The sequence below is a fragment of the Pelophylax lessonae genome (assembly GCF_965119305.1).
Source record: "Pelophylax lessonae genome assembly, chromosome: 10".
Taxonomy (NCBI): domain Eukaryota; kingdom Metazoa; phylum Chordata; class Amphibia; order Anura; family Ranidae; genus Pelophylax; species Pelophylax lessonae.
The window spans coordinates 159615993-159634489 of NC_138777.1; the positions used below are offsets into that span (position 1 = coordinate 159615993).

General features: G+C 45.1%; 1 protein-coding gene across 2 annotated transcripts; it reads left to right on the top strand.

The window, feature by feature from the left end:
• The first annotated feature begins 180 nt into the window (after positions 1–180).
• LOC309565151 (UPF0696 protein C11orf68 homolog) lies at positions 181–13241 on the top strand. Of its 2 annotated transcripts, none has more exons than XM_082269935.1 (2): positions 181–333; positions 12441–13241. In XM_082269935.1, the coding sequence occupies exon 2, from the start codon at positions 12451–12453 to the stop codon at positions 13174–13176; it is 726 nt and encodes a 241-aa protein (XP_082126061.1). In that variant the 5' UTR covers positions 181–333; positions 12441–12450; the 3' UTR covers positions 13177–13241. The 2 variants fall into 2 exon arrangements, with proteins under 2 accessions (XP_082126061.1, XP_082126060.1); XM_082269934.1 differs by having other exon boundaries at positions 182–292.
• The last annotated feature ends 5256 nt before the right edge of the window (positions 13242–18497 follow it).

The following is an 18497-nucleotide window of genomic DNA, read 5'->3' on the forward strand; positions in this document are numbered from 1 at the left end:
GCTTCCGCTTTGACATGAACGTTAGAAAAGTATGATTTAGAGGGAACAGAAGGTGTTTCCTGTGTGGTAGAAGTGGGGCGGTGCTATGTTAGTGTACATCTTTGCCTTCAAGCAGCATTCCGGTGGAATGCGAAGCCTGGTGTTATATTATTGTGTTCTCCGCTTATGTTAATAAAGTTTTCCATTTACATAACCCCCTACAGTCGATCAAATATGGCTGCTGTTGTCTAGGTAACGGGGCCTACTACTGCAAGTTTGAGCTGGCAGACATGACAGCGGAGCCTTTCCTCCAGTAAGCCGCCTGTGTAGCTGTGTTTGGGGTATATGCTCAGGGTAATGGACGATCTTTAGTTTCCTTGTAGTTTGTGCTGTGTCCAGAAATCTGCTTTCTTTACACCACATAGCATTGCTCATGACATATTTCCAGCACTCCTATGTTTACCTGCTTTTTGCTATGTTGTTGTGTCTCTGTTACTTGTGTCACCTGGCACAGTGCTGGGCACTCAGTACTTCCACAATAGCTCCTAACTTGTCCTTTATTTGGAGCCAAAGCCATCTGTCCCTCTTTCCTCCTCAGCTGAACATTTTTATCTAGTCTGATGCATAAACTTTGCTGTAATCTCTTAGGGGTCGACCAATATCGTTTTTTCAGGGCCCGTACAGATTTTTGGCCACCTTTCAGGCCGATATCCGGTGCCAATCTACTGTACATTTAAGGTTGGCTGACACCCTGCTGTGGATGGGTAGCTGGCTGGCAGCCTGCTGTAGGTGTCTGGGAGCCTGCTGTGGGTGGGTAGCTGGCTGGCACCCTGCTTTAGGTGGCTGGCACCCTGCTGTGGGTGGCTGGCAGCCTGCTGTAGGTGGCTGGCAGCCTGCTGTAGGTGGGTAGCTGGCTGGCACCCTGCTTTAGGTGGCTGGCACCCTGCTGTGGGTGGCTGGCAGCCTGCTGTAGGTGGCTGGCACCCTGCTGTGGGTGGGTGGGTGGCTGGCTGCCTGGCACCCTGCTGAGGGTGGCTGCTGGCTGGCGTGTCCTCTCTGGTCCAGCCGTTCCGTGGTGTGCACTGTCTGAGGCAAGGGAGGTGGTGACCTTTGCCCTGTCTGGGTAAAAGAAGTCAACACTCAGTCAGACTGTCAGAGCAAAACCTAGAAGAAGTCAGGACTTCAAAACCTTCTGAGTCCTGGCTGATGACATAATGGGCCCCAAATAGATGGCCGCTGCGGCAGGGGGAGACCAATATCGGTAAGTTTGTGATCGATACCGATTCTTAAAAAAAAAGTGATAATCAGTCGACCCCGTATACTTTAAAAAAAAAACCTGTCTATAATTTTTTTTAAATGTGGCCTTCCCACCTTCTGCCATTTTCTCCTAGACGAGAGTGCTGTTTTCTTTTCCTCTTGCTGCTTTCTGGGATACTGACATTAGATATCCTGGGAGGCATTACCTTCCATTCGTCTAAAGAGATGCCAGATCTCACACTGCATCATTGGGGGAACAGGTTACACAAACCAGGGGAAGACAGCCAGCTCCCTGTGACATAAACAATGAACATGGCAGTGCAGGATGGGAGCTGGAGAGATTTGGGTCGGGAGGAGGACAATACTGGATCTGTTGCACTTAAAACGCTGCTTTTATACTGCTCTTTTGAACAAATTTCTATGTGTTTGTTGCGCAATTTCAATGTTTTTTTCACCTGTGAAGAAAGGACATATTACTGAAAAAATACATCCGTGGGTATATTCTAATATAATAATATCAATAACCAAATACAGTATATTTTTCTCAAATCGTCTTCCAGGACAGCCCATAAGACCTAGGGCTCCTCCTACCAGGACAGGAAACCGTTAACCCCACCAGATAAAAGGCGGTCCTCCAGTTCTACCCCCTTCAGTATTAGTGTTTCCTCCGAACAGGGGGTAACATGTTTCCTGGAACCTGGTTCTTTGGGTTTAATGGTCTGTCCTTTGGAGACTTGGGAAATAATCTTCTATCTGACTTCTCTTGCCCAGGCGAAACCTCATAACTTGAGGTTAGTGGTGGCTGCTTCTCTATCCTCAGTGCCTGGGGAAGGCCAAGACTGCTGGTGGTGTCCGGGAGAGCAGGAGGGAGCCTCTGTCCAATCCCAATGGCGGCATCCTTGCAGGCAGCGTGGCTGGCTGTGCAGGGGAAGGAGAGCGCTGGCCATTTTAAAAAAGGGATTTCCTGGCACAGCTCCAGCGTGTAGGGTGGAAGGGGCAGAGCTTCTGCATTCCTCCCTGGCCCAAGGAAGTGGCATAGGTCACTTCCAGTCGCGGGTGACGTCATCAGCAGATGCTGGTTCCTGTCTCCTTAAAGCGCGGATAGTAGATGGCTAGGCGGCTGGTGTTCCTTACACCCAGCAGAGGCTGTGGATAAAGAAAGAGCAGGATGGATTCCTCTGCAGTAACTGCCCAGGCAGCGTATGCAGGCTCTGGCACCAGTACCTCTCATGTAATCCTGGGGACTCTTCCCTCTTGCAATATCCTGTGGGGCTTTCTCTCCTTCAGCATAGCTGTATGGGGCTTGGTGGGGGGGCACCTTTTTCTTTCTTCCACACTGGGTGTGTTTGGAGACTGGGGTGGTCTGGTTCTGAAACTAGTTTTTTTAAGTTTCTGTTTACAGACCAAGGTTTCGGACAAGGTCCAAATGCGACCACCTAAAAAGAAGTGGTCTGCCGCAATTGCATAGACAGTTTAGTAAAGGATGACCCAACTATATCCTCTCAAAAGATGCTCACTTTAGTTAGAGATTAGCTCTCCTCTACCTTTAGTTCTTTTAAAAACCTTATTGACAAAATGCAGACTTCCACTCAGAGTCAAGCCTCTGATATGCCTGTGGCTGGAGCTCCGCTGCAGAGTGCGGGTTGTGAGGATCCAAGAGAGGAGTCTGCGTCTCCCCATTCCTCAGAGGGGGAATCTGGATCAGGGGAAGAGCCTAAGGATAGGGAATCTGTTAGGGGCTCCAGGTACAAATTTTCACTAGAGGATGGGGATTTGTTCAAAGCTGTCTGTTACACTTGAAATTGAAGAGGAGAAGTTTCAGGTATCAAAACACAATCTTATGTATGAAGGAGTGCATAAGAAAAAGACCAGGGTTTTTCCTGTGCACAGCTCCCTTCTAGATACAATTTAATTAGAATGGGAGAATCCTGAAAATAAATAATTTGTTTTATTCCAGCAACCTGAAGAGAAGGTTTCCTTTCGATGATGACACAGTGCAGCCGTGGAACAAATATCCTAAATTGGATGCCCCTCTTTCAAAAAGATGGATCTAGCTTTTGATGATATGGGTACACCTAAAGACCCCATGGATAAGAGAGGGGATAGCTTGTTGCGTAGAGCCTGGGAGGCATCTATTATTAGTCTAAAACTGGCCTTAGCGTCCACTTGTCTAGCCAGACATCTTGAGTTATGACTTTCACAGATACAGACTCCCCTGTCTTCCGGGACACCAAGGGATCAGATTATTAAATCTTTCCCACTTCTTTTCCCAGGCCATAGGTTTTTTGGCTAATTCCTCAGTTGAGTCGGTCAGGATTGCAGCTAGGACCTTGGCATTGGTTAATTCGGCTTCAAGAAGTCTCTGGCTTAAAATGTGGTCAGGAGACTCTTCTTCCAAATTCTGCTTGTGTAGCCTTCCCCTTACAGATGTCCATCTCTTTGGCCCCAGGTCACAAGGAGCTCTTGAACATACTGCTGACAAAAATAAGTTGTTTCAAGAAAAGAAAAAAAAACGACTCCTCTGAAGTTTTTTTGAGGGCAGGGGGGCAGACAGCAGGGTCCGTGTGAGAAGGAGGCCAGACCCAAGAAACCATGGACTGGCCACAAAGGCAGAGGAGGGGGGGGGGTCTTGTCTAACCCTCCTCAACACCCTGCCAAACTACAATGACTCCTTCTGCAGAGTGGGAGGAAAATTGAGGGCCTTCCTCCCACAGTGGAAGGGGATCACTTCAAGCCCTTTTATTGTAGATCTGGTGTCCAGGGGGCAAAGATTGCAATTTGATTCCCGGCCGTCAAAGAGGTTGTTAATCTCCAGTCTGCACAGAGATCGAGTAAAGGCGACTGCCCTGAGTCTCCATGTAGGAGACTTAGTAGCTCAGGACGTTCTGGTCCCGGTTCAAAGGGCAGGGCAGGGGTTTTCAATCCCACACCTTTGTGGTAAAGAAACCCTCGGGAAATTATCGCCTGATATTTAACTTGCGTTCTCTAAATCACTCGATCAGATACAAGCACTTTCGCATGGAATTGGTATATTCCATAAGAAATCTGCTTTACCTGGGATGCTTCATGGCAGCGCTGGACTTAAGGATGCCTACTTTCACATCCCTATTCATATTGAAATGCTGTGGCTAAACCACTCGATCAGATACAAGCACTTTTGTATGGAATCAGTATATTCCATAAGAAATTTGCTTTACCCGGGATACTTCATTGCAACGCTGGACTTAAAGGATGCCTACTTTTACATCCCTATTCATCCAGCATACCAACAGTTTCTACGACTAGCAGTAAAGTTAGGATTGGAGATCTAACATTTTCAGTTCCAAACACTGCCCTTCGGGTTGTCATCAGCCCCACGCATCTTTACAAAGGTCCTGGGGGAAGCGTTGGCCTCGTTAATCAATTCTGATCATCCCCTACCTGGACGTCCTCCTAGTAGTGGCAGATTCATGTCAAAAGCTAGAGAGGGATCTCCAGATGGTTTAGGAATTCCTCCAGTCACTAGGCTGGATAGTCAACAAAGGGAAGTCTTCTCTGAAACTTTCCCAAAGAGTGACATATCTCGGGTTTCCTCCCCCCAGACTGACAATGCTGCTGTCCAAACATTGCTCCTTCATCCAGAGTGGAGGCACTCTAATACAGGAGGCGTGCCACTGGCCAGATCACCAGGTGAAAACAGAGGGGAAAGAAGCCAAAAAAATAAAAATAAAACCGCAAGCACACTTGGCACCATCACAAGAGATGTCACAAAATAAAATGGATAAATGGGTGGCCAGAATTTATGTAGAAAGTTCTGATAGTCCAGTTGCTTTTGTTTTGTGATACATGGCAAAAATGTCCACCTATATAGGCTGCCTACACACAGCTACATGCTAGAATAAAAAGATAAACATGCATCACTTCATGCTGTACAGGGCTCTGCTCCCATGTGAGCCTTTAGGTTGACCCACACCAACTCCATTCTCTTTGGATATGGACTAACTAATTTAAATGTCCTGACAGAGTAACAGAAGAATGCCCTGCCAGCCTTATCCCACTGATCTAAATGTAGTAGACCATACTACAATACATCAGCATTACCAATACATCACACATTAGTGGAAGCTGATTTTAGATTGTAAGCTCTAACAAGCAAGGGCCTCTGATTCTTCTTGTATTAAATTGAATTGCAACTGTATTGTCTGCCTTCATGCTGTAAAGCACTGCACAAACTGTTGACACTATATAAATCCTGTATAATAATGTAGCGCTTACCCCCACAGGAGCCTCTGGTGAATGATGGGTCCTCTGTTCTGCCATGAGTTTCCTAAATGCTCGGTCCCACTGACACACTTAACATAAAGCTGTTTACACCTGTGTAACTCAAGTAATAGTAGGCTACCACAATGTAATAGTATACAGGAATTAGGCCACAACAACTTGGATTTAAATTATTTAAATATATTAGGACAATGCAAACAAACAAAGGATACCTCAATAAACATGTAATCATACAGACTTAAGAGGGTGAAACGGTCTATTACCCACTAGCTGGCACTCAAAGGGTTATAGCAAGACTAAATTAAACTACAACCAGGTAAGAAGAGTCTCTAAGCAACTTCAACCAGTCCAGAAAAATCAAAATAGTCCTGGTGTACACCTTGTGCAATCAACCCTAACATTGGGCAGATGTACGCATTTCTAGTATGTTTTGGGGGGTTTACCCCTGGAGGTGGTGAAAAGTACCTGGCGTCTAGTAGTTAATGTTGGCCAGCTTTTGGTAGGGCCCATCTTTAGGTGGTGCACTGTCCATTTAAGAGTGTGGTTGAATGGTAGGTAGTAAGTAGCTAAGTAGGAGCCTTCTCTGTTTAGGCTAACAGTGTGTGGTGGGTGTTTAGGATGTGTTATTCAGATCCCCACTACAATTGGCTAGTATGGCCCCAGTGGCTTGTTCATCAGAAGTACCCAGCGATCAGGTCTCAGTCCCTCACACAGACCGCAGTCTCTCAGTTTCAGTCTCAAACTCAGTTTCTAAAGACAGCTCTATCAGGCTCAGGTGCAGGTCAGTCCCTTCACCCTATCCTATCCCTTGAAAATAGAGCACAGACCCAGACTGTAGGTCTGTCTGTACCCATCACTCTCTTCCTTGGCCTGCTGCGATCAGGATCAGTTTGCTCAGTAAAACTGTGCAGGGATTCATAGGTATTAAAGTCCACAGCCTACTGGTCTCCAAAGAAAAGCATGGTGCAGCGCCCCTTTAAGAACTATGATTCCCATCATCCATAGATTCTGTCCATGTCCTAAGGGGGATGAGCAGAGAGCAAGCGGGGATGCTATCTGCTTTTTTTTTTTTTTTTGGGTATATAAATTATAAGCCTCTGTAAAGGCTAGTACACCCGGACTGAATATCAGCCAGTTCAACAGAAACAGCAGGCAGCTGAACATCCGGCCTCTGTTGAATGGGCATGCTGCAAAAACAGATGGCTGCGAGCGCTGACCAGTGTGTTCTGTTAGAGGGGCAGTCCTCATGTCAGAACACAATAGCTCAATGGGGAGATCGCTGTACTAACATTGCAAAGTTATTTCAGTGAGCTCCTCCCAAGCTTCTCAGTTTTTTGCGTTCAGCCCGCTGGGTTGAATGAAAAAGAAATTAAAGTGTGTAGCAGGCTTAAGCCTCACCTAATTCTGAGTGCCTAGCTAAATTTGCATCTTACATCTTATCTATGTCTACAAGAGTGTCAAATATACCACACCCTTCTCATAAGGCCTTATGCATACAGAGCTTAAAAAAACAGCGCTTTTACAGGCGATCAGCTTTTCTTTTTTTTTTTACTTGTAAAAGCACCTCTATGTTAGCCTATGTGGCCATGCACACATAGGTATGTACAGAAATATTTGAAGAGGAACATTTGCAGGCAGAAAGAAAAAAACCCACCAAAAGTGGGTTCTGAGGGTACCTTTAGAGTAGTAAAAACATGGGCATGTGCGTGTAAATGTATTCCAGTTGCCAGAATATGTTCATTTTCTGGCTAGTATAATGCATTTAAGCTCAAACACCATACACACATTAATACACATACATATTGTAACAGTAGAGATGTATTTTCTGCCAAATTTATCAGAAAAATGCTGCCTATTTTCATAAGCCTATGTGTGTGAAGCCCAAGAGTATCAAGACTCAGTTATCAACACTTATAACAACAAAACGACACAATATAACCCTTCTTGTCTATGCTCACTTAACCACTTGCCGACTGCGCACAGTATATTTACTGCGGCAGTCAGCCCCTCACAGGCAGAGCGACGTAGGTCTACGCGTGTGTGGCCGGCGGACCCGATGTCCGCCGGTCACTCGGCGATCGTCGGGGGAGAGGGAGAAAGGCAAGCGGCTAGTGTAAACAAGTCGCCTGTCATTCTCCCCTGTGTAGAAACAATGATCATACGGTTCTACTATGTAGGACCGTTGATCATTTTTTCTACACCTCACGCCACAGCCAATCACAGTTAGAATCACGCCACTAGGGACACACACAGCCCCTCCCTCTCAAATAAAGTTAACCCCTTCACTGCCAGTGTAATTTTACAGTAACAGTGCATATGTATAGCACTGATTACTGTAGAAATGTCACTGGTAACCCCAAAAGTGTCAAAAATGTCAGTCAAGGGTCCGATCTGTCCGCCGCAATGTCACAGTACCGCAAAAAAAAATCGCAGATGGCCACCATTACGCGTTAAAAAAAAAAAACAACAAAAATGACAAAAATCTTTCCCTTTGTAAGTAAACGCGATAACTTTTGCGCAAACCAATCAAAATACGCTTTTTGCGATTTTTTTTTTTTTTTTTTTACCAAACATATGTAGCATAAAACAAATTGGCCGAAAATGTTAAAAAATTTTGATTTTTACATTTTTTTGGGGGGGAATTTCATATAAAAAAATGTGAAAAATATTGTTATTTTTGCAAAATTGACGCTATTTTTTTGTTTATAGCGCATGATTAAAAAATCGCATAGGTGATCAAATACCACCAAAAGAAAGCTCTGTTTGTGGGGAAAAAAGGACGTCAAATTCATTTAGGTACAGCATTGCACGACCGCGCAATTGTCCGTTAAAGTCACGCAGTGCCAAATCGCAAAATACCCCCTGGTCAGGAAGGGGGTAAAATCTTCCGGGGCTTAAGTGGTTAAAACACCAAACAACCAAAAACAAATAAAAAATTGCTACAATCAACTACAATTTGTTTAATTTGTTGAGAATCCTTTACTGGCAATGACTGCCTGAAGTCTGCAACCCATGGACATTACCAAAGACTGGGTTTTACTCCTTTCTGATGCTTTGCCAGGCTTTAACTGCAGCTGTCTTCAGTTGTTCTTTGTGGGTCTTTCTGCCTTTAGTTTTGCCTTCAGAAAGAGAAATGCATGCTCAGTTGGGTTGAGATCAGGTGATTGACTCAGCCATTGCAGAAAATTCCACTTCTTTTCCTTCAAAAGCTCCTGGGTTGCTTTTGCAGTGTGTTTTGGATCATTGTCCATCTGTACTGTGAAGCACCGTCCAATAAACTTTGCTGCATTTGGCTGAATCTGGGCTGACAGTATAATTCTCTACACACTGCAGAATTCTTCTGGCTGCTTCTGTCTTCTGTCACATCATCAATAAAAAAACAACGACACAGTGCCACTAGAAGCCATGCATGCCCATGCCATCACACTGCCTCCACCATGTTTTACAGATGACAATGTGTGCTTTGGATCATCAGCTGTTCCAAGCTTTCTCCACACTTTTTTCTTCCCGTCATTCTGATTAATCTTAGTTTCGTCCAACCAAACAAAGCTTTTCCAGAACTGGTCTGGCTTTTTTAGATGTTTTTTGGCAAAGTCTAATCTGGCTTTTCTATCCTTTTAGACTTATGAATGGTTTGCACCTTCTCTTGATTGTAGACTTTGACAATAAGCCCACCTCCTGGAGAGTGTCCTACACTTGTCTGGATGTTGTGAATGGGTTTTTCTTTACCATAGAGAGGATCCTGTGATTATCCACCACTGTTGTCTTCTGTGGACGTCCAGGCCTTTTTTTGTTGCTGAGCTCACCAGTGCATTCTTCTTTCCCCAGAATGTACCAAACTGTTGATTTGGCTACTCCTAATGTTGCTATCTCTCTATTTGATTTGTTTAGTTTTTGAAGCCTTACAATGGCCTGTTTCACTTGCATGGACAGCTCCTTTGAACGCATGATGTACTGTAGGTTCAAAGTAATAAATTTCAAATGCAAATACCACATTTTAGAATCAACTCCAGACCTTTTACCTGCTTAATTGATGAAGAAATAATGGAGTAGCCCACACCTGGCCATGAAACAGCTTTTGATTAAATTTTCCAATTACTTTTGGTCCCTTAAAAAAGGATTGTTAATCTTAAGAGCTGTAATTCCTAAACCCTTCCGCCGATTTGGATGTACATACCCTCAAATTAAACCTGAGAGTGTGCACTTTGAGCCCATATCCATTATATAACTATAGCTTGAATATGTTTTGTTAAATACCTGAAAAAAATCTAAAAATATGCCTGTGTCCAAATATATATGGACCTAACTGTATATCTCTAATTCACTGCAATTACATTTTATCTAAGTAAAGGGTTAACCTTTTGACTATGTTCCAAACTACACTTATCTTCCATGTGCTACCACCCTCTGGTTATCTCCCTGAATTAAAAAAAAATGTAACGGGCGCAAACAACACACAGCTCGCTGCCCTCAGTGTTAACTACTATATCTGGCCATTCTTTCCAGGTAAGTACTATATCTAGTAATCATATGGATTGTTTAGCATACTCGTTGAGCTGTAATTATATGAGTATAACGTCTTGTAGGGCTTATGTTTGAGCAGATCTGTGTTTAGTTCCTGGCCAATGCATTATTTTGTATTGCTGTGACATCTTGCCTCACTTAAAACAACTTTAGATAACACAAAAGAGCAATAAAGTTGATTCTTAAACTACAACACCAGGTCACACATGCACCCTAGATATCACCACAAGCACAACAACATGTAGGTTTTCAAAAGCTTTTGATTCTGGCTCTGTTCACATATGCTGCAGCTGTGGTTCACATCATGGGGTCTGGTGCGTTCCTGTTCACCGGTTCAGTTGCAAATCCGATCAGAATTTTTGCCTGAATTCGCAACTGAATCGGACCAGAAGACGCACAGGACCTTTTTTCAATGTGAACCACAGCTGCCCTGGAGCTGTATGAACCAGCTCCATTGAGAGCCGGTCACACTCTCCTATCAAGCGAATTGGATGCATGGAAACTCACATCCAATTTGCATATGTATGAACAGAGCCTAAGAGTATTTTTCATAATAATAATAATGTCACCACCTATTCTGTGATATTAGCAATGGGTCAATTCAGTCTTGAAGAATTTCTGTCTTACACAGTACTCTACTTTTTTATTAACTATCTGTACAGATATCATTATGTCTGGTGTGATCAAAATATCCAAATATTCTTAAGCCAAAGGTAAAATGTCTTGATCCAATAATTGCTTTGCTGAAGTATCGATTTCGGGGTACACAAGGGCAATTTTTTTTTTTTTTCCATGTGGTGGTAAAATCACAAGGGATCATTGGTTCCATTCAAACAAATGACAGACATTGGAAGCAAGTTCTTGGGAGACTTTAGTCATGCATTCGTTCACAGGACAATTGTATATCCTCAAAAATAATCTGGTAAAAAGCAACTGCCAGAATTTTTTTTAACTAGTAGTATTGTCCAATTTATGTAATCGGACAGCCTCAACATTTTTTTTTCAAGAAAGCTTTCTTTACAATACTTTTAAAGTCTGCAATCTTGCACAAGTATGGGCAATAAAAAAGTTTGCATACTTTTTTTTTGTCATTGTTGATATTAAACTAAAACTAAAGACCAAACCTTTTTAGATTTGAATTGAGTGATGAGAAGTAAAAACTATTGCTGTTTCTGTCCCAATTAGAGGGAAATTTACTCTCTCTAATTGTCCTAATCACCAGTGCCTCCAGGAATTTAAGTATTTTGTAGTTGCCACCAGAACAGCAATATAGTCTGACAGTAAGAATACATGGTCTTCCTTGGTTGGCTTGGTGACACTACACAGTTTCTTTTATATAATTAAGTAGAACTCTGTCACAGGAGGTGAAATACGTTTTTTGTTTTATACCTTTTATGGTAAGAGAATTGGGCTTCCAATTTAGCTCCTAATATTAACTTATGTCTGTGATTACTTTATACTTTTACAAAACTTTGTTCAATGACCAAAGTCATAAACAGTCAGTGGTCAATACACATTGGTCGGTAATTAACAATTTTGTACCATGTCCAAACCACTCTGTTTATTTAGTGTACAAAGGTCTTAGTAGGAGTTTTGTACTTCCATTGTGATAGCAGACTGGATCTTAAGCCAGCCATAGATGGTGCAATTTTCTTTCTTGCAACTCCAGGGGAGCTATTACTGGGGGAACATATAGTGATTATTGCTAGAGTCTATAGTCGCTGGCAATTATCTCCTGAAAAATCCAACATGCTGCTTGTACCCAAGTCGATCAAGGAATTAACTTTGGTACAATCAGCCTGCCCATACATGGTTCGAATCGCGTCTGGTCCCTGCTGAACCAGCCTAGATTTGAACCATCTATGGCCAGCTTTACTGTTTGGGTAGTTTTGATGTCATATGGTTTGCAGAAGATCTGACTGTATATTTATTAACTTGTATTTTTGTCACATACTGTGGCATAGTTCATGTTAACATGATGAAAGATGCTTTGTGAATTGCTTTCCAATTTTATAAGAGAAACAAAAAATGTAATTTGCATAATATTGTAATGATTCTGGCTAAGGAGACTGTACAGTGTGCCTTTTCTGCGGTGACACGACAACCTATTCTTCCGTGTGATTTTCAACTTCATTTATATTTCCTTCTTTGTTTGGTGTATTACTTTAATCATCAAGGTTAAAGGCCCAAGGCTGGTTGTTCTAGTTAATGGATATGTCAATCCAGGGAACACAAAAGTGTTTTAATTTTTAAACCACCCAACAAAAACAATGTACATCTTCCCAACTCTCCAAATAGCAGCAGGATAGAGATACATTCCCTAGATTGATAACATGTGTTTCCCAATTCAGTAGGTATGTTTATGAAATAAAGGTATACATATACTAAAAATAACCGTATTTCTGTTTTTGTCATGGTAGCTGTACAAAAATGGCAGATTACGAGGAGGGAGAAAGGTGGCCAAAAGGATCAGAAGACCATGCTGCAGAAGCAATGGCTGCTGATATGGACCCCTGGATAATTTTTGATGCAAGAAAGACCCCACGTGCTGAGTTTGAAGAATGGCTAGAAACCTATCGTCCTTCCAGGGTCTCTCGTTTTGGTAACCCTGAGGAAAGATCTGGACCAGTGGGGTGGTTGGCTGTGTATGGCCCTGGTTATTGTCCGCAAATTGAAGGTGGAAAAGAACTTCAGGATGCCTGGGACAAGCTTCAGAGTACAGGACGCAAAATCAACTATGAACTTGTGCGAGAATTGGCGCTTAATTATGGTGTAATATCTGGAAAATGGCTGATGCATTTAGACACCGGCTTTAAAGCTGACCATGCGTGGCGTGGTATAGCCACTGCAGTGATAGAAGGTCGCCTTAGCGTAGCAAAAGTAAGTCCTTATCAGCCAGATAGCAAACATGTTATATGTGTGTATACATGTGACTTTACAGATGAGGAAAGCATCATGCAAACAGACGCTGTCATCCGCAGCTCAGGTGTGAAATGCCTACTAACTTACAAGCCAGATGTGTACACTTGCCTAGGCATCTACAGAAACAACCAGTGGCAAATATGTCCCACCATATATGAAAGTCGATATGATCTTGAATGCATTCCTCGGAGATCCAGAGTTACTAACAAAATTACTAATATAGAAGTGACATAAAGAGCCTTTGAGTGACATTCTTACCTAAATAACATTAAAAACAAGCATAAAATCAATTTATTCAATATTTGTGTGGATTGTTTGGTCATTCCAAACTACATTGGAATACTTATGATTTCTGACTGTATCATTCGCTATACATGTATATGTGCTTACAATAAATAAATATGTGTACATCATTGAGCTCATTCTGTATAAGCATAGTTTAGTTATTTATGTGTTAAAAATAAAAAACAATTCTTAAACTTTCACTTAACTCATGCTCAAATCAGACTTTTTCAAGTAGGATATATATCAGGTCATGTGACTCCTCCACTCTGCACACCTGATCTTTTGACTGTCATCCAGTTATCTGTTATATGGGGATGTCCCTGCAGACTCCTGTCCTCCACCTGTGTGTGGTTGCTATGCAAAAAGAGAAAAAAAAAAAAAGCTTTTCTCTATTGTCCATCGACAGACGCAGCTTCATCTCCATGCTGCCACCTGCAGGAGTAGTCTAGGCAGTACGTTAGTACAAAACTTTTAACATATACACACTCAGGGGGCTGTCTCTCCAGGCATAACCCCCACTGCCACAGCCCAGCACATCAGTTTGTTTGTGCCTAGAAACGGAGTAGGACCTAGGTTTACTGCTGGGACTCCGGTCTCAGTTTTTTATTCTTTTCAGAATATTTTCTTTTTATTTCTCTACTCACTTGCTAGCTAGTGTTCAGAGAAGAATTTTCCTGGTTATCTACAAGCAACGATGCCGGCTGGGGCTTCGCACTGGATAATCTATATCCTTATCGTCCCCCCAGTCTGGCCTATGAGCAGGTTATAGTCCTGACCTAGGCCTAGCCACTACAGCGCCCCTTTTCCAGATTGGGACGAGCCTGCGAGCGGCTGCCTAGCCGCGACGCGATGACCTGGAACGCCCTGAGTCGCAGCGTACCCCTCGGCTGGCAGCACCCCCACTTCGGGTGGGAGGCAGTCTGCCCAGAGCAGAGTCCACCCGGTCCATGGTATGGTGAGTAAATGTGCCCCCCTTGCCCCTGCTGGCCTTGGGGGGATGTGGTCCCTCTCCTGGGGAAAATAGGCTGTGTGCCTCCCAAAAGATCCCCCTGTCCTGCCCGGTGCCCAGTCTGTGTGTACTACCCTCCCCCCTTCCCTGTCCCTGTGGTGGCTGTGTGTCTGGAGCGCCTGGCGCCCTGGGGGGGGGGTGACATGGTACCCTGGGCTTGCTGGTCCCTGTTGTGGTTCCTGAGGCCTTTATGTGTTGGTCCCTGGCCGCATGGTTCGCCGTGGGCGCCGCCATCCTAAGTGTTGGCAATGTGAATTTTTCCCCATAGACTTGTATGGGGAAGCCATTTTCCCTGTAGCTTCCTATTGATATGTATGGGCATCCATCTTTGTGTAGCTCTTGTGCTATGGTTAGCAGTGTGACCTACCTCAGGCGACATCCCTTCCTGTCCATTTGTTTATTGCTGCTGGCTGAGGTCACTTCCTGTCTTTCTCTCCATGCTGCTGGAAGAATCAGGAGGACGGTTTGTCTGAGGTGGTACAGTACTTGGCGTCCCTGCGGGCATATTCCTGCACATTCTACTGTCAGTTTAGTTTAAAGGGGTTCCCTGCAGGCTGCTGCGATCGGTGGTGGGTACCGCGATCGGCCCTCTTAAAGCGACAGTACTCTGGTTTTTGCAAATTGCAATATGGAATCCCAAACTGTGAAATCACTGTCAGACCCACTCTGTGCGACTCCCGGACAGTCCAGATCACAGTCGCTGGCCGACATTTCAGCAGCCCTGGAAAGCCTGGCGACTAAAGTTGATTTAGTCATGAAAAAGGTTGATAGCTAAAAATGACCGCTGCCATCTTCATCTATGGAGGTGTCCTCTAAATCAGAGGCTGATGGGGTCGACCCGGACGCCCCCCTACCTGAGGGGTGGCTGTCCTCGCAGTCAGATGGTGAAGAGGACCTGTCTTCTTCAGCTGCAGCGTGGGAACGCGCATTAGTGGAAGCCCTGATTATTTCAGTACCGGATACTTTAAAATTGGCTGATGAGCCCACGCCGGCAGGGACGCAGGTGGCTTTTGGCTCTCAGAAGTCTCCAAAAGCTAATAGGGTTTTCCCTTGTCCCGACACTTTTCACGATATTGTGAATGACCAATGACGGCGCGATAAGCACGTGTTAGTGGTGCCAAAACGCTTTAAACGTCGGTACCCTTTTTGCTGAAAAGGTCTCCAACCATTGGACGGTGCCGCCTAAGGTGGACCATCCTGTTTCCAGATTAAACAAATCTACCCTTGTTCCTGTGGAGGATTCCCTGGTTTTTATGGATCCAGTGGACAGGTGGGTGGAATCTCTTTCCCGCCATCTTCACGTGTTGGTGGGTTCCATTTTGAAACCGGTGTTTGTGTCTGTTTTAGTCTCATGGATGGTGATGAAGTGGATTCCATTCAATGACAGAATGGATGTTGCGGGAGTCTTTGGACCCCGAGACTGTTTCTCCGGAACAGCTGGAACTGTTGGACCAGGTGATCCAGGCTTTGGTGTTCCTGTGTGATGCGTCTATGGATGTGGCTCCCCTGGTGGCCAGGGTTTTGGCTGTGGGCATTGTTTTAAGATGCATGGTTTGGTTAAAGAGCTGGTCGGCTGACCAAGCTTCTAAGAAAGCCCTAGCTGATCTCCCCTTTCTAGGAGAATGGTTGTTTGGCGACTCATTGGATGAGTTAATCAAGGGCCTGACTGGTGGGAAGAGTACTCTTTTTCCTCAGTCCTCCATGGGTAAGACACCCTGTACTAAGCGGGGTCCCTCCTTTTCTGCTCATAAACATATTTTTTTTTGTGCCTCCGGGGCACAAGAAAAAGGTAAGCCGTTCAGAACTTCTGGAGGCGCTAAAAAGCCTTGGGGCAAGCCCAAGGCCGGTCAGTCCAGCGCTGCAAACAAGTCCTCTTCAGCATGAAGGGGTGCCCTCACCCGTCTCAGAGGTTGGGGGACATCTGCACTTTTTTCGGAACCCTGGACTTCCTTCATTCAGGACGATTGGGTTCACAAACTGATTTGCTCCAGGTACAAGATCGAATTCTGGTCCCAGCCAGGGGACAGGTTTTTTCAGTCAAATCTTCACCTGGCTCCGGAGAGTTTGAAGGATCTGCGGGAGGCTGTGGGAGATCTCCTGGCTCAAGGGGTGATTGTGCCGGTTCCTCTACAGGAACACTCTCAAGGGTTGTATTCAAACCTGTTCACGGTGTGCAGAAAGGAGGGCAAAGTGCGTCCAATCCTGGACCTCAAGGCTCTGAACCACTTTGTGCGGGTGCAGAAGATTTAAATGGACTCCATTCGGTCGGTGGTGGCATCCTTGAATCAGGGGGATTTTCTGGCTTCCATCAATCTCAAGGATCAAGAATACGTCCCCATATTCCTGGGACACTAGCGATTCCTCTGCTTTGCAGTGGCAGAGGAGCACTTTTAATTTGTGGCATTACCCTTTGGTCTCGCCTCGGCTCCCAGAGTTTTTACCAAGGTCCTAGCCCCTGTGCTGGCCTTGTTACGTCAACGAGGTATCTCCATTGTGGGATATCTGGACGATCTCCTGTTGCAAGCAGTCTCCCATTTGGATCTGCTGGACAATGTCTCCATCACTATTCAGACCCTTCGGGAATTCGGGTGGACGATCAATTTCCAGAAATCTGCCCTGACACCATCCGTGAGGGTCACTTATCTGGGACTGATCCTCGACTCTGCTCTGGCGAGGGTCTTCCTTCCCTTGGACAAGCTTCAGAAGTTGCAAAGGGCGGTCCGGTTGCTGATGGAGACCGATCAATCCTCATTGCGAGCTTGCATGAGGGCCCTGGGTCTGATGGTCTCGACCTTCGAAGCGGTCCTATTTGCTCAGTCTCACATGAGACAGTTACAGAAAGAGATTCTGGCAAAATGGAACAGAGATCCTCGGTCCTTGGACCTGAAGATTTAGTTGAGCCATCTCACGAAGTCGGCTCTCTCTCTTGGTGGCTCCAGTCACCTGTCCTGTGCCAAGGCAAATCCTTCCTGCCGGTGTTTTTGACAGTGGTCACCACGGACGCTAGCCTGTCAGGCTGGGGTGGAGTGCTGGGTAAGCTCTGTGCCCAGGGGACTTGGTTGATGGAAGAGTCTTCCTTGCCGATCAATATTCTGGAGCTGAGAGCGATCAAGCTCTGCCTGCTTCACTGGATGAGTCGGCTACGCAGCTCTCAGGTTTGGGTTCAGTCAGACAATGCCACGGCCGTGGCATGCATCAATAACCAAGGGGGCACCAGGAGTGCCCTGGCGGCCAAGGAGGTGGCCAAGATTCTGGTGTAAGCAGAACACAATGTTCTGGCTCTCTCGGCAGTCCACATCCCGGTTGTGGAGAATTGGCAGGCAGATTATCTGAGTCATCAGGTGTTGGATCAAAGGGAATGGCCCCATTCATGCGGAGGTGTTTTGTCTCCTGTGGGCCCGGTGGGGGACTCCGGAGGTGGATCTGTTTGCATCTCTTCCCAACAGGAAAGTTCAGAGGTTTGTGGCCAGGTCTCTGGATCCTCTGGCTGATGTCAAAGACGCTCTGGTTGCTCCTTGGAGTCAGTATTGCCTGATCTATGCCTTCCCTCCGCTTGTTCTCCTTCCGAGGTTTCTTTGCCAGGTGGCGATGGAAGGTATTCCAGTCATTCTGGTGGCACCAGACTGGCCTCGGCGGTCCTGGTATGCAGAACTGGTAAAAATGGTCGTGGATCTTCATGGCGTCTTCCTCTGCGGGAAGATCTACTGTCTCAAGGACGGATCTTCCATTCTGCTTTACAGTCGCAGGCTTTAACAACTTGGCTGTTGAATGCAAGGTGTTGTGGGATAGAGGTCTCTCTGATCCTGTGATTCCTACCCTTTTGAAGGCCAGGAAATCGACATCTAGGAAGATTTATCATCGTACGTGGAAATCGTACATTTCGTGGTGTGAATCGCTGCAGCTGCACCCTCACTTGTTCTCTATAGCTTGGGTTTTGGCCTTTATACAAAAAGGGGTTGAGCAACGCTTGACGTTGGGTACTATCAAGGGCCAGGTGTCGGCCTTGGCTATTTACTTCCAATGTCCATTGGCTACTAATTGTTTGAATTGCACTTTCATTCAGAGGGTGCGTCATCTGGCTCCTCCACGGAGATCCCCGTTACCGCCATGGGATCTTAATCTGGTTTTGTCTGTTCTTCAAAAGCCTCCTTTTGAGAATATTAGGGAGATTTCTCTGCTTTCTTTGTCGCAGAAGGTTGCCTTCCTTGTGGCTATCACTTCTGCCCGCAGAGTCTCTGAGTTGGCGGCGCTGTCCTGTCTT